This window comes from Mastacembelus armatus, chromosome 10 (genome assembly GCF_900324485.2).
Source record: "Mastacembelus armatus chromosome 10, fMasArm1.2, whole genome shotgun sequence".
NCBI classification, from domain to species: Eukaryota; Metazoa; Chordata; class Actinopteri; order Synbranchiformes; family Mastacembelidae; genus Mastacembelus; species Mastacembelus armatus.
In genome coordinates, this window is record NC_046642.1 from 10,200,143 (window position 1) to 10,216,663 (window position 16,521).

At 41.5% G+C, this 16,521-nt stretch overlaps 2 protein-coding genes across 2 annotated transcripts; one reads left to right on the plus strand and one right to left on the minus strand.

Annotated features, from left to right (window-relative positions):
- The first annotated feature begins 1,419 nt into the window (after nt 1-1,419).
- On the plus strand, nt 1,420-7,235 carry cfl1 (cofilin 1). The gene is made up of 4 exons (XM_026330548.1): nt 1,420-1,574; nt 4,726-5,036; nt 5,123-5,199; nt 6,265-7,235. Exons 1-4 carry the CDS (start codon nt 1,572-1,574, stop codon nt 6,375-6,377), a joined length of 504 nt encoding a protein of 167 aa, XP_026186333.1. The 5' UTR covers nt 1,420-1,571; the 3' UTR covers nt 6,378-7,235.
- Nucleotides 7,236-10,770: 3,535 nt separating this feature from the next.
- On the minus strand, nt 10,771-15,008 carry prss23 (serine protease 23). The gene is made up of 3 exons (XM_026331274.1): nt 14,920-15,008; nt 14,381-14,725; nt 10,771-12,804 (listed from the first exon to the last, which is right to left on the minus strand). Exon 3 carries the CDS (start codon nt 12,777-12,779, stop codon nt 11,616-11,618), a length of 1,164 nt encoding a protein of 387 aa, XP_026187059.1. The 5' UTR covers nt 12,780-12,804; nt 14,381-14,725; nt 14,920-15,008; the 3' UTR covers nt 10,771-11,615.
- Nucleotides 15,009-16,521: the final 1,513 nt, after the last annotated feature.

The window sequence follows — 16,521 nt, forward strand, 5'->3', positions numbered from 1 at the left end:
GAGAAAATAATCAAAGATTAGTTTATAATGACAATCTTATGTAGCAAAGTTAAAAAAAAAAAATCCATTTGCTCTTTTATTTTGTTCATGAGCAGCAATAATTGATCTAATTATATATAATAGTATAACAGTCACAAAGGCTGTTTTCCTGCACAGAGTAGTTTTAATATACTTTGCTGTACACTTTCAGTACAGGACTTTTTATTTTCAGAAGCTGGAAAACACCAACTCACTCCACCCTCACCACACGTTACACCTGATCCAGGTAATCAGCTGTGGGTAGGGCTCTCTCTTTGTGTTTCTATGTGATGACTTCCCAGTGTTAATTCTCAGTGTATATTATTTTGTATTGTGTTTTCCTGGCGGGGTTGGAAGATGTTGTTTATGGAACATGGCGCAGTTTGGGCTGCACCTTAGAATGAATGTAGGTCCCAGTTTACAAAAAACACTGTACTCTCCGTGTTTGTGGATTCAGCTCCCCGCTTGATGTGTCATTCTTGCCCCTCTTTCTCCCGCTCCTCCCTCCGCGCGGCCTGGATGTCTCATCCTCACACTGACCCTCTCTGTCTTTCTCCCCTCGATCCAGACTCGGTACCGTACAGAAACCTGCTATGGCGGATTTCGTGTTCCTTCTTTCCTTATATGGTGATCAGCGCCGCGTCCCGACCCTCCTCTCGCTGGGAGCGAGGCGCGTGCACCGGCCGCCGCTCGCCTTTCGCTTCCTTATTTGGAAGTGAGTTCAACCAAAACCGCTCGGAGGGAGGCGGGAGAGGAGGGATGCGGGAGGGACGGTGGAGAGCTCCCCCCCACCCATCCTGACAAGGCTGTCTGCTGGATGTCGGTCAAAAACGTCAGCACAAGCGCGTTATTTTTTTTTTTAATCCCTCCTCACGCTATTGGTGTCATGCTTGGTAATAACGCATTCAAATCCACACCCATTACTTTAATTAACCAGTGGTAAACGTGATTAAATTATTTTATAGTATAATAGCTCATATTAGATATTACCAAGGATGATTATTTTTTTTAATTTATGTTTATTTAAAACACATATTCCCATGATGCTCTTTGTTATCCATTTGGTGCGTTTGATTTGTTCACGCATGCTTAATGCGCCAAAGGAGTAGCTATGAATAAAATACCACAAGGAAAAAGTAAACAAAAAGATAAGAACGTACAGAAAAAATGACGCTGTAAAATATTGTTCCCATAAATGGATGGCGGTTAGTTTCATAACAGTGGTTCATAACATGATGGGATTTATTGTTGCATTATTATTTTGTGTACAGGCCAAATTAAACTGAAGGTTATTATTAATTAGATTAGATTCATGTGGATCTCCGTGTGATCACCAGTGGTAACATCTATATTGGTAAATATCAAACAGCAAAAAAATAACCAGATCCTCATGGAACAAACATGCGCTGCCGCTCGTGCACGTAGCTCCAGTCGGGGGGTCGCGCATATATGCGCATTCCCGTTGTGACTCCAGTGTGTGAGCGAGAGTGACGATTCATCATCCCTGTTCATTCAATTTGTCCCGAGACACTGACCGACTCAGAGCTCCAGCCATGGTAGGTCCAACCCGGTTTTTACCAGTCGTGTTCTCCGTGGTTTCTAGACCGACTCTGGAAATGTGGGGAGTCTGTGCCCAGCTTATGTTTGTTAAATGAGACTGTTTTTTTTAGCACCCTGCCGGTTGTGTGCCGCAGGAGCAGCTGTGCCGTAAGAGCGGCTGAAAAGCTGTAGCGTGAAGGCTTTGAAAGAACACTACGAACCCGCTCGTACACTCAGTACACCCAGCGGGTTCACGGTATTTTCCGCCGACATGATGCGCCAACGGTCCCCTACAGCTGGCGCCATTTCGCTCATGCCTCCGTGCCCGCCGACAAAAAGCCGATGGGCCTTGTCTAGGCTGACATCCCCAGCGTCTCCTCCGCGTCTTGGTTCCGTTATCTTCCATCCGTCCGCTTTTTCACGGCGCAGCGTCGGCAGGTGCAGCGGCTCCTCGAGGCGCCACAGGCAGAGGTGCTAGCACCGTTTGGCTAAGGCGGAAAATGACATCCATTATGGCGCTGGCCGTGATTTTGTTGTTCTTTGTCTGGACGTGGCTCCGTCGCTGACACGATTTTAGACTCCGGGTGACCATGTGCTCCAAAGCGGTCACTTTTAGCCCACATTACTACTAAATTGGCATATTGTAGGGTCTGGACCACCAAACAGTGACGGTAAATGTGTGAATTGATAGACTAATGGTGCATTTGGGCACAGTTTTGCCTTATATAGCAAGCTAGCGCACACATGGTGCGTGTGCTGCATTCATGGCCCCACCCTGAATTTGGTGCAAAGACCATTTTTGTTTGGTGCCGTGTTGCAACGAGTCTCCAGTTACATTTGATTTACTGTCGTTGTCATGTGAGATTTTTGTCATATATCTTTTCGGATGTAATAAACATTTGACGGTTAAGTCTGTTTTATATCGCTCTAGATCGGCACTGCTGGACGGGCTAGTTGAAGCTAAAGGGCCGCTATCCCTGGATCTTCGTGGTCGATGCTGCGCATCTTTTTTTTTTTTTTTTTTAGTTGCGCATCTAGTTTGCACAGCCCTTACATGTAGTCACAACATTAGACTATTGCACAGTACTGAGAGGGAATAGTTGAATAATGTTTTTATCCAGTCATTTAAAGCCATATCACATTAAAGAAGCATAGAGATGTCGTGTATGGTAGAATTTGAGTTATTTTCGGGCATTAATTGAATTGTATACCTGCATTATGTAATTTTTATATCACAGTTTAACATCCAGCAGTGTTGTCTGTTGCAATTCCATAAGTCCGACAACCTACCATCATCTAAATCTACCTACTTTCAGTCCTGTGTGTGTGTCCGTCCAAGTTTGAATATAAAACTACTAGGCCTCTATTTGCTATGGACACTACCCTGTGTGATGATCCTATGCTTGTAAAACAATCTAGACTGTGTCTAGATTTGCACTGAGTCACCTGAACTTTGACACCTTGGCACCAAAAGCATCAGTGAGATTAGATCATGTGAGAGCTTAGTTGTCACCATAGTGACATGAGCTTGGTGAGTCAACAACAAAATAAACCAAATGTAATGCGTATGGCAAATCTGGGCCAACACAGGAAGGAAGAAGTAGAACCATTTTAAAAAAAAAAAAAAACAGATTCATGTTTGTGGATAGAAAAAAGACAAAGCATAAGTTCGTCATCATTTCTTGGCATCACCAAGCAGGAGGAATGCAGTGAGACAAATGTCTTGCTGGCTTGTACACAAATTTGTAAATTTGACCAAGTATTTTGTAAAGCTGTAAGAGCAAGGAACACGTCAAATTAAAATGCTTGTTTTGTTGATGGGTTAGGGAAGTGAATAAGGCTGACTGGTTAATTATTACTGTAAAATTCACTGTTATCCCGCACAGGCCTTTTTACACCCTGAGCAAACATACAGTGCCTGTCGGTGCCGCTTTGCTGTTGGGTTCCTTTTCCGTCTTTCCTGCCCCATTATTTCCTTTCCATTGTTGTCCTTTTTTTCTGTTGACACATTGCTGGTAAATGGCAGTTTCTGTCCATTTGCTAATACTGCATTCTCCTACCATGGACTGTCTTAAACAGGGTCAGAAGATCTGCCTGACTGAGTTTACGGAGCAGCCATGACTTGGCAATGTGACTTGTATTCTATATTTCAACAGAAGCGTCATTGTCTGTCTAATCCCAACACTGAAATGCTTAATTCCTGACCACACCCTCACCCACATTGTCATCTTTGATAGAAATACACTGCTTCCTCTGTGCACAATGACCACTTATCTATGTTTTATGATAGATCCTGCCCCAATCACAGACATGCTTCTTGAAGTTATTTAGTGTTAATGTTTGCTGTGGAGTTTGAACCACACGTTTAGTTTCTGGACTTCAGTGTTCTTACAGTCTGGACTCATACATAATCAATGGAGATAGATGGCTGTACTGACTGAGTCATCTGTGCTGATTTCATTTGCACCAACTGTGCAGACTTAATTTTAATAATCTTCCATTGTGTAATCCAGTTTAACTCTTCACCTCCAGCCTGGCTAACAGCTTCCAACGGCCGCACCTTTTGCGTTTCAGTCTTTATCATTTGTTCTTGTAAGGAGCATTCATGCTGTGCACGATAGTCACATGCCACCCTCCAGGCGCTTCTTCACTTTCATGTCTGCATTTACTCTTCTAATGCCCTCATTTACAGCCTCCTGTATGCAAAAACAACTGTTGGCTTGTTTAGCTGAACTGTCAAATTGGGGCTGCCATTTAATTTAATTTTTTTTTTTTTAAACTATTTATTTTCTTCAGTGGAATCTTCCCAGAGCCTAAAGATATTCAGTTTAATATCATTGAAAACTAAGGAAAAGTGGCACATATTCATATTTGGAAGGTGCCCCTGGCACGTTCCTGGTATTGTTGATTTTCATAAGTGACTTAAATCAGAATTTCTGAAATTTCAGTTATAATGTCCATTTATTTTATATATCATAAAATTGGGAGCTTTGCTAATTGTCAAATAATAAATATCATGGACTTTATACTAGTTTAACAAAAAAAACTCTTGGGCTTTAGCATGTTATGAAATGTTAGTTACTTTGGCATTATTTGTGAAATTGAGCAGTTGCAGTAAACTTGACTGTCTTAAACTGTAAATAAGACAAACACTCATTTCCTCCACAGGCCTCCGGTGTGAAAGTCACAGATGAAGTTATTGCAGTCTTCAATGACATGAAGGTGCGTAAGGCTCAGGCGAATGAGGACGAGAAGAGGAAGAGGAAGAAGGCCGTTCTGTTCTGCCTAAGCAAGGACCTCAAGAACATTGTCCTGGATGATGGCAAAGAGATTCTCCTGGGTGACTTGGGAACCACTGTTAATGACCCATATCAGCACTTTGTGAACATGCTGCCCCCCAACGACTGTCGTTATGCCCTGTATGATGCCACCTACGAGACCAAAGAAACAAAGAAGGAGGACTTGGTCTTTATCTTCTGGTAAGTGCAGCCATTATCAGACATTAAAGGGTTTACCTTCATTATGATGGTTTATGGATTTAATTTTTTTTTTCTTGCATTTGCAGGGCTCCAGAGAATGCCCCTTTGAAGAGCAAGATGATCTATGCCAGCTCAAAAGATGCAATCAAGAGGAAATTTGAAGGTGAGTAATCGTGTATAAATAATTTCTGTCTTTCAGCTGGTGCTGGGTGGTATACCAGTTCAAACTGAATGCCGGTGTTTATTTTTGTTATATGAATTTTTAACATGCCTCAATACCAGTGTATGTCACTTACACAAAGGTCAAAATTCGGCGTAGCACAACACTGTTTGAGAGGGGCCCTTTTCACTGTTGCACTGCCAGATATGAATGGTCAGGGCATAGCTGTATGAGTGACAGTGAAGATGGACAGGACAGGTGAGAAAATGAGAAAAGTTCCAAAACTGAACTTGTACCAAAAAGAGGAGCTGTGTCTGTTGTTTGGAGGTACTTTGGTTTCAAAAAATCCAATGTCAAAGAAGCAATTTTTTGCAAATGTCGGCTAAAGTCGTCGCCAGAGGCAGCAACACAATTTGTTCCACCACCTTAGCTACAAGCATATCTTGGAATATGAAGAATGCAAGAAACTAAGGTCAACTTCCTCCACATCAGCAGGTAACACTGGAAAGGAGAAAGGAAAGTCTGGTCAGATGTGAGTAGAAGACGCGTTTGCTAAAGGGACAGCCTACAACAAAAAGAGCAAATGGTGAATCGAGATCAGTCAGCGGAAAATGTAGTTAATGCCCAGTCATGCATGAAAAAAAAATACCATCATATACTGTGAAATTGGTATAATTTTGAAAAATACTGTGATATAAATTTTTGGTCATACCGCCCGGCCCAGCACTACTTTCAGCTTGTTTTGGCTTTCCATATTAGGATAATAATGTCAATATTGTCAACAGCTTCCACTGTTGCCCCAGAGTGGACAAACAACACTGCCTATCTCATACATATAACCATAAATTATCTAGTCTAATACTTTATGGGGTTTTTCCACTAGCACTGGTCAGCTTGACTTTGAGGTTCCAAACAAGCTGAGCCAATACTGTATTCTTACAGCATTTTTTTTTTTTTTTTAGTTGATGCACGTTGAAGTGTCATAAGCTTACTGGGGAAATGCAGAGTAGATCAATACCACTTGTCTATTTAAATAAGGTAACATCTTTGATGTTTTTTCTTTTCAAGGTATTAAGCATGAGTGGCAGGTGAATGGTTTTGAAGACCTCAAAGACCGGCACACCCTGGCAGAAAAGCTTGGGGGCTCATCAGTAATCAGCCTGGAAGGATCTCCTTTATAAATATTACCCCTCCCCCTCCGGCTTCGGTTGAGGCCTTTCAGAAACATCTGTTGGGTTTAGCTGTTCATTCCAGTGTGGTTTGGAGAAGGGCAAAGGCAGAAGCAGCAACATTTGTGGGACTCCTGGGGAGGGATATTGTGGGTGGCTTTGGGGTAAAGTGACAGTTTTAAAAAGAAAACAAAAAAACACTCAAATGCAGACTGTCATTTCAGTTGAAACAACTTAAAGAATATGAACAAAACACTCAAAGGAAAATCATTAAGATACAACTGAGGAAGGATGATGTTTAAACTTAAATACACATATTGTTCTCATCTAATGACAGGGTTTTGTTCTTTTCTGGGTTTAATTTGAGATTGCACAGAAAGGGGACAGGGAACAACCTTTTAGTTTTTCAACCATTTCAACCAAGTAATTGTTCCAACTACTTTTTTTTTTTTTTTTGCTAAGTTTTGTAAGTGTGCGTAGTTGAGACTAGATGTAGTGTGAACTAATTCACTCTTGATTGCACATGTATCAAAAAAAAAATCTGGGGGAACACGGTTAAATATATATAGATATGTTTCGCATTTTGTTATTTCTTTTTTCTTTTTCTTTTTGAAAATGCAAATTTCAAAACTTGAGTGATTCCTTTTTATTACTAGTTCTGGGTCAGCAAACCATGGCATTTGATGTACTACAGACAACATTCCTTCTATATGTTAAAACCAGGATATCCTCCATATAAAAACTATGGTGTCATGAAGGTCTGATGGGGAGCAATGTGTATATGAAAGACCAGTGGTCAGAGTTTAGGCTGAATGGTGGATGTTTTGTATCGTCTCCTTATCTCCAATAAAAAAAGCACTAAACTATTGACTTGTTCTATTTTTCTTATGCCTCTTGTTTAAAAAAAAAAACACTGGCTCTTGGCCTATATTTCTAATTAGTTTTTGTAGTTTCACACATTTCTGATCTATAACAGCATCTGATTATGGTTGATAGTACCTACTGTATAATCTTGTTTTAAATATGATTAATAAAATTAATTCAGACTAGTTAATTTTATATAATTAGATATATTTCCTGTCAACTTCTGCATAAAAACTGGAGGAGGGCATTAAAATCACAAACATGTTTTCATTATTGAAAAGTAGGTGTAGCTTACTGGAAAGGGGTAAATGCGTACGTCCACCTTGACAGTGGCAGACATAGCAATTTGGGGGCCCAAGGTGAACATCGGTATGGGGCCCTCCACATCCAGGTCTTTTTTTTAGTCATGCCTTTAACTTCTTCACTTCAACTTCTTCGACCTCACACTGCTCTGCTTTGACCATTTACTTTCTTGAATCATTTTTCTTGTCTTACACTGTTGCATCCCTATATTTTCTTCTATTATTTTCATGTTTTACCTCCTTTGTCACTGTATTCCTCCAGTTTTCATTCTTTCTCCTTAAATGTTATTTTCATGTCTCTGAAATATATTACCTTAGTCAAAGATCCAATAAAACACAACTGGTCTCTGAAAAACACAACTGCTCCAATAAAATATGACTCGACTCTGAATAATACGACTTGTCCAATAAAATACGACTGGTCTCTGAAAAAATATGTCTGATCCAAAAAATACGACTTGTCTGACTGGTTTCAGAAAAATATGACTTGTCTCAGAAAAATACAACTGGATTCTGAAAAATACGTCTGGTACAATAAAATACAAGTGGTCCCTGATAAATATGACTAGACTCTGAGTAATACAAATTGTCCAATAAAATACGACTTGTCCAATAAAATATGAGTGGTTTCAGAAAAATACAACTGATCTCTGAAAAAATACGTCTGGTCTCTGAAAAAGACATCTGGTACTGAAAAAATACGTCTGGTCTAAAAATACATCTTTTCTCTGAAAAATACCTCTCATCCAGAAAAATACATCACATGAAAAATACATGTGGTCTTTAAAAAAAAACGTATGGTTTTTAAAAGATTTCAAAACATCTGGTCCCAAAAAATACGCCAGGTCTCTGAAAAATACACCAGGATCAGAAAGATTCTTCAGGTCTTTGACAAATATGTCAGGTCCAGAAAAATAGGTAAGATCTCTTAAAAATATACTAGGTCTCTGAAAAACACATCAGGTCCACTAAAAGATCCAGAAGGTTCACTCAAGTCCTGAAAAATACGACAGGTCGATAAGAATACGTGTCATGACGTGACACACGACGCGACACGTGTGACAATCCACCTGCTTTTAACATGAAGTAGCCTATACTGTATAACCATGAAAAGTGATGCACGTCAAACCAAGTTTCAGTGACACTTATTGAAACAACATTGAATGACAATACATAATTCAATAATGAAAAGCCTAAGATGCAGTCAAGACTAACCTCTTTTTTCATATGGATTTCCAAGAAGAAGAAAAAACACGGTCTTATATTAAGAACATTACGGGTTTATGCAAAAAGCTTCTAAAAATCATCTTCAGGGAAGGAAAAAAAAGAGTTTGTACTCTCAGACTAGCGAGTAACGTTAACGTTTGCCCTAAAGGTGTATCTGCCGCCCCGCTGCCTACTGGATAGTTCTCATACATTCAGAAGAAAAGTCGAGTTAACTACATATTACGTTTCCTCTCAATCGGGATATGTCCGTGACCAAGATCTCCTGACCGCTGTAGCACGTGGAGGCATCAAATTACCATCAACGTTCTCGTGAAGAAAAAAAAAAAAAAACTTTGCGCCGCATCCACAGCTCTGATTGGTCCGAGACAGACAAGTAATGAGATTAGACCTTTCTAATTACACAAGTTATTCTGTATTTTTTTTAAATTATTTTTAAAAATAGGCAAAAAATGAACAACTTCTTCACATTTTTTTTAATAAACACTGACTATGTTGCAACAGAGGCTAAAAAACATTCCCAGGTGCTTGTTGGTTGTTCTGGTGTTAAGCAGGAAAAGGCGTCTCTGCCCTCGCGTCTCTTCCTCGTTTCTAATGTGGGCGGGACTAGGACGCAACATAAAGACGCACCTGAGGAAAAAAAAAATGCAATATGTTTCTTAATAAACCTTCATCCTTACCAGATACTTCTGCCTTCAGGAGAAGAACGTATTTGTGAAGGGGATATTTTTGCACTGACTACTCTTCCGGTGTGGGCTCTGGCTTCTGCTTCCATCTGGTGCCATAATCTGTGAGCGCACTTCAGCTGTGAGGCGTGGAAGCGTCTGTCGTCACGCCTGAACACAGCCCACCTGTCCTCCAGCGTCCACTGGGCTGGTATTAAATGGGCTGGGAACCGTAAGAAGCCTTCAAATTTCGCAGTAGTGACACAGTGGGGCTCAGTACTGTTTGTATCGTTACAGAATTTTATATTTGAGTTACGTCGGTGAATTTTTCTTGAAAAATTCAGACTAAATTATTGACTGAATTTTATTTGTGTTTTTGCACGACATCTGGGTTTTGGGATTCACTCACACATTCATACACTGGTGGAACAGCCAACCAGGAACAACTTGGGGTTCAGTGTCTTGCCCAAGGACACTTCAGCCCGGGGAGCCATCGAACCACCAACCCTCTGGTTTATGATCGACCTGCTCGACCTCCTGAGCCGTTTAATGAATGACTGAATGAAAATGAAAATTAGCTCAGCAATGTTCAGAAATGATAAATAAAACAAAAATGTGGCTGTACATATATATTATATAAAAACAGTGTAAAAGCGCTTTGACTTACACTTAAGTGTAGAAAAGTCCTATACAAGACTAAGGACTAAGACCATTTACTATTTGTTGTAAAAAAAGGACTGTAGAGTAATTTAGAACCAGTGTAAACCTAGTATGTCACGTTGATGCTGCAGTATTTGTTGTGACCACATGAGGACACTCCAACACTATTCTCAAATCCATACACACAAGTGTTATAGATCTGTTTATTAAACTATATATATCAAACATAAAAAAAAATAATAATAGTAATAACATTTACTCTGTCTGGCTCTTCAGTCCACAATGAGAAAAGAAAAGCGTCTGCTGAAATGATATGTCAGAAAGCATCAGTGATGTCCATAAACTTGTCAGCTCTTTATTCTGTGCACTCAGGATTCAAACTGTGGCAGAAAAACCCGAATGCTGCTTGAAGAGCTACCACAATACCAAACAACCTCCCCTAAAAAAAAAAAAGACCATGAAAGATGAGAAGGTCTGAAGTAATCTGCTGTGCCTGACACATCCTGCACAAACGAGGGAAAGTGTGTTTTCTCTCTCTTAAAAAGAGGCTTATGTTAATACTCTGGAAACAGAGTGTGTGTTATTCATCTGACTGTGGGAAAAGCAACATTAAAACAGCACCCCTGTTTTAATATGTTAATATGTCAAACTCAATCACACAAGGGGCCAAAATTTAAAACACAGTCAAAGTTTCGGGCCAAACAGGATAAACGTTTATTGAGCAGTCTAAAATGACAATGATATAACCGGTAATGTGAATTTGAACAGACTGCAACAACATTTACCTCAATAAAATAAATTAAATTCAAAATATTTGTTCTTCAACAATCACATCAAGGTGCCTCTTCTGCCTTCTGTAGCTTCTGCTGTGTGTGCGGGGTTTTGTACTTGTCCTGGTGTTTTTTGTCTCATAGTGCCGTCTCATGTTATATTATTATAATACAGATACATTAGGTCCACAGATAAGACACACAGGTCGACAAACACGAACGCTGCCTCCCACCTGCTTTGAGACTCCATGTTTTCAAAGTCCACTTTTCTTTTTGCCATTTATTTTGAGGCTAGCTTAAATGTCACTGTAAAAAAGCTAACAGTTAATGGATGAATTGATCAGCTGATCATTGATCACTGATCAGTGTATAATTAAAGCAGCAGAGCAGTGGCGAGAGGGGGTGGTGCACAGGTCCTTCAATGCTGTGCCAGCTGTTGCAGTGCGTTGTGGGATTTGTAGTATGAAGGTTGGGAGCGCTTCACACTGGTGGGCCAATAATTTTAGACTTATGAAATGATCTTGGCCTTGAGTTTGACATGTCTGTATTAAAAGATGCCATTGTGATGATCTCACAGACACAGTGGTTTAATGAGAGAAAATTAAACACAGGACAGAAATAACTCAGTGATCATTATTGAAGAGTGACGCTTCTGTATGGATTTAAGCCTGTTTCCCCTCCTCTTTCTTTGGGACATTTCGATTGCTATGTCTTTAGTCACTTTTTGCTTTTTTTGTGCTTTCTCCCCTTGTTCTGCTTTAGTTCTCAGTCATGAACGCAGTCTAGGCGATTACCATGCACCCAGTAACAGATCTGAGCAAACTTCAGAGGAGTGATGCGCACAGCCACATTGTAATCCCTGCTCTCCCCATCTATGTCCAGCCACTGGTGTCCAGAGAAAATACCAATCACCTTCCTTTCCCAGCGCTCTAAACTATTGTCCCATACTCTTCCATACACACCCGAGCCACTGGCCCCCGGTCGGGCATCACAGTGCTGGTAAATCAGGTCGCTGGACTCTTCCTCCACAGGGCAAAATCTGTAGACCAGCTCCCCAGGTCTGTCACTGTCAAAACCAGAAAAGTGAATGCGTTTCCCTGCCAGGTCATCAGAGGAAGGAGCCACAGAAAGACGCATGAAGGAACGTCGGTGAGGCCAACGCAGCTCTAGCAGGGCATAGTCAAAGTCCATGCTGACCTCCTGAGGGCCCTGAATCCAGCCTTTTGGCACTCGGGTACGTTTCACTCTAACCCAGCGGACCAGAGGCTTCTTGGAAGATGTGAGGCCAGGCTTGGTGCCATTGATGGATGGAGGGATTAAGAAGCCCACCCGAAGCTTCCTCGCCCCTTTCACATAATCTTTCCCATCATGCACACAATGGGCAGCTGTGAGGACATGCTGCTGGGACACAAGAACACCAGTGCAACCAGTGGAGATCCGCACAGCTGTGGAGAAAGGGTAATCCAACAGGAAGTTGTCGCCTTGGATGTTAAAACGACCATCCGCTCCGTAGATCTGGCGCCTCACACGCTTGTGTCTGGACTTCACTCTGGATCTTGTCTTGGGAAAAGGAGGAGCAAAGTAATTTCCATTACCCTCAAACTCATCCTCGCCATCCACATCCACAGTAGTGAGAGTACGGGAGCCGTCAGCGTACAGGGTCTCAAAGGCCAGTTTCTCAGTGAGCTGCTCCTTCGGCTCCTCCTGCTCTCCTCTTTGGAAGCAGCTGGAGTTGCAGTGAGTGGTGAAGTCCAGCTGAGTCTTAGCGCTGAAGTGGGAGCGGCTGAGAGGCGTCGGTGTGTGAGGGACCAACGCAGGGATATGGATCGCAGGGGGGTGAGGAGGGTGCAGAGAGGACCAGGTTTGAGGGAGGAGTGGGAGGAGCAGGAGCAGGTGAATCAGGAGAGAGCTCTCACGCGGCGCCATCATAGTGACAGAGAACACTGCAGCGGCACTGAAAACAATCACACACAATCAGAAAACAGCTTGAGAAAGTGCATGAATTCCTACATAAGGAAAACAACGGGAAAACATTGCTAAACAAACTGTCATACAAGCACACAAAGTCTGATCCTCATGAATCTGGACTCTCTCACAGCTGAGTGTTGATTGTAAACCACGACGCCTATGAAACCAAGGTCAGCTTGCAAAATCTAATGTTGCAACGCAGGCCTGAGGTTCATCTGGTGTGGTGAGGCACACAATGGACCTCTTGTTCCTTTAATATAGATTACCAGGAAAATAGGATTTCAGCTCGATGGAAACAAACACGCATTATAATGTGTGTTTGGTACAAAAAGTCACAGGAAAGGTTTAATTATAGAGGAGGAAAAACAGCAGATATGATGTTACAGGGAGAAATTGTGTGACAGACTGAATGGGTGAACAGGAATTTAAGAGGTTTCAACAACCCACCCCCAATCAAATATTTGTCAAAGGTTCTGAGGTAAGAAATTGTTTTCTATCAAACATGAACTGCTTCACGGTGTAGATGGGGCTTTCAGGGAAGATTAGCAAGGACAAGGAGATACTTGATCCCCTTAAAGGTTCTGGACCCAGAGGCACTCATGGCACGCAGAGAGCAGGTGTGCAAAAAGTGAAAAGAAACAAGTTGAGGCAGAGCAGCAAGACAGAGCATTATTCCTGACAAAAGACAGGGTGGGGCCTGTCCACACACCTATGTCCTGTCCTGTATAACATTACAAAGGAGTCAGAAACACAAAAAAGAAGCTCCTGTAAGCTGGGAAAGTACAGGTTTTCTTTCAGTTTTGAAAGTCAGTCAGATACATGACAGCTGTGGCAGATTATCCAGGCACAGAACAACTTAAGGGGAAATTAGCTGGTGCTGGAATGTCTAAAATAACCTTTACATTTTGTGAAGCTGATATATCGATCGATTTATGCAAAAACAATAAACATAACCAAAACATCGCAAGCTTTTAGTCGAGCTGCTTAGAGTCCGATGTAATCGAAGCTTTAAGAAGTAAAAACACACCTGTGCTCATGTCGGTGTTTGAACACACTGACTTTGTTCACTCTAAACCAAACACTACAAACTACAAGCAGGTGACCCAGAAGAAATGATCTCTGTGACAACATGTAGCTGCAGGCGAGATGATGACAGAGACTGCTGGGTATTGTGGTGCATCTTTGAGAAGCATGATGTTACTGCAAATAGCAGTGGCATAAAGAAATAACACTTCAGCAACTAGATGTGATCTGACCTCGTGTTATAAAGTCACATAAAGAGTCAAACATGGAAGCACACATTTGCTCTCAATTTTAACTGAGAGGAAGTTTATATAAAAAGTTTCTATAAAGACTTTCTTTGTTCATTACACCCTAACATTTACAGAATGATTACCCTACATCTGGCTACACAATAAGTCTTTATTTATAGAAGAAATAAATAAATTGAACGCAGCAGTGGTGGTGTGTGTCCTAAAGTGGACATTTCATAGACTCCAGTAGAGTCAGGACATGGGGGATGATCCCCCCTTCTGGGATGTCTAAAATCTAAAACACATTACCTTCTGATTAGAGATCAGTGGTCCGTGTTTACATCCCAGTCAGGTTTTCCTCCCCATCAGACGAGTCCTTCAGGATCACTTTCCAGGTTTTCCTCATCCTCTCTGCTGGCAGGTACTTTCTCCCTCCTGTCTCTGTCTGTCTTGCTCTGCAGTGTTTAAAATCGGACTGGCTCTTTTTCAGCGTGTGCAAACGAAGCACCAGATGCTGAGCGGGTCGCTCAAAAGTCTGAAACCTGCTCCGCTCAGACACGCAGTTACAAATAAAAGTCTCTTGTCTGGAGAGAAAGACGTGTTTTCTTTCTGGGAAGCGTCCGTCCCCACGGTCCTAGCGCCTCCGTCTGCAGGCTGACAGGACACATTATAGCCAGTTATACAATTTCTAGGTCTAGGTCTTTAATAGAAAAACAAAATACAATAATATATATTTATACACACACACATACGATGTATATTATTTGATCAACCATCATTTTACCCACGAAATAAAACAAAATTTAGTCCGGATCCACTGCAAGATATTTAGTTGAGCTTTTTCTTACATGATATTTAGACTTCAGTGCCTGACGACTCTTTTTTTCCTTTTCTGACTCAGTTACAAATCATAAATGTTTCATATTCATCATATCAAACATTTGGCACGCCCACTGGTCACCGCAGGCTACACCCGAGCAAGAAAAGTCTTGTTTCTGGCATCGGTGCAGAAAGAAGCGAAGAACAGCTTCTAGCTGGCAGGCAGAGGGATGTTGGGGCATGTTGGCAGCAGCGTTCACCTCATACTTTGTGGTCTGACCTTGATCTACAAAAGGTCTTTCATCTGTCTTTCAGGAGCTCTGGGAACCTGTGGAATTTGTGAAGCCGTGCGCCCACACTCCGGTGGGGTTTGATGCATTTTCAAGGTGGCTGAAACAGAACCTCTAGTCAGGGCGACAGTGCTTCCAGGATCGCTGAGGAATCTCTTAGCAAGGATGCGAGTTAGGCAGTTGGTACAATGTGGCTGCTGTTGTTCTTGGAGCAAATGTCACCCCAGAGGAAACACCCAGCTGACCCGCTGTAATAAAATCCTCAGCTAACACTGTTCTTGCACCATAAATGGTTCAGTGCTGACAGATTAAGTATAAAGTGTATTCCCTCGGAAATATGGAGGGGAAACCATTGCGCATAGGAAGGAAGTTAGAAGGTGTGAACGTGTAACTCTGTGAGCATGCTGCTGTGCCTGATGATGGGATCACTGTCTGTGTGACACTGAACAACTTGGCTTTAGTTTCTCTGTGGGTTCTTCTCTTTCATCTTCTTCTTTTCACTCCTCCTCACAACATGTAGTTCTCATATTCTTTTCCGGCACTATAGAAAGTCATTATCATCATATCATTTTCAACAGAATACATTTTGGGAACCTGCCACACATAACTCCCGGCAAAACCACATGTTGGTTTTACACCTGTGCTTTCATATGTCTTTATATTCTTCGATACTTTATAAACGATCTTTGTTAAGGCTAATGTCTTGACAAGCTGTATGAAACTTCTTCCATGTAATGGTCATTTCCCACAACATTTGTCAACCTGTGTAAACTGATGTGTACAGGAAGACGACTTGTCAAGACCCACCTGTCTTCTGTCTGTGGTACGGCAGATTAGCAATTCCCTTTCTCTTTTTCTAACGTTTCATCCATTTTCTTTCATTCCTGGTTAAGTTTTTAAATGAGGCACCTGCTGTACATTAAACCATTTAAAAGAAAAATCTGCTTTAAAACTTTAAAAACCAGCTGTTGGTTGTATGCCTTTCATTTCCGAAACCATTTATTTGGTTGTGTTCATGCAGTTGTTCAGGTCCAGGGTCACAATTGGCTGGAGCCCAGAAACAAGATCCCAGTATGTTTTAGGTGGTGGTAAAGTGTAAATAAACACATTTTTCTAGTCCATCGCAGAACTAATACAAACAGCCTCAGTACACATTTCAGACGGTAAATCAGTCTTGACAGGCATGTCTTTGGCATTTAGTAGGACACGCAACTGAACGCAGGGAGAACATGTCAGCTACAGATGAAAGGAAATTCCTGGACTGGGAATCGACCCTGTGACACTGACACACGGCTCCCTCTGTTTGATGGTGTCATTTTTTTCCCCCCACTGCAGGCCATG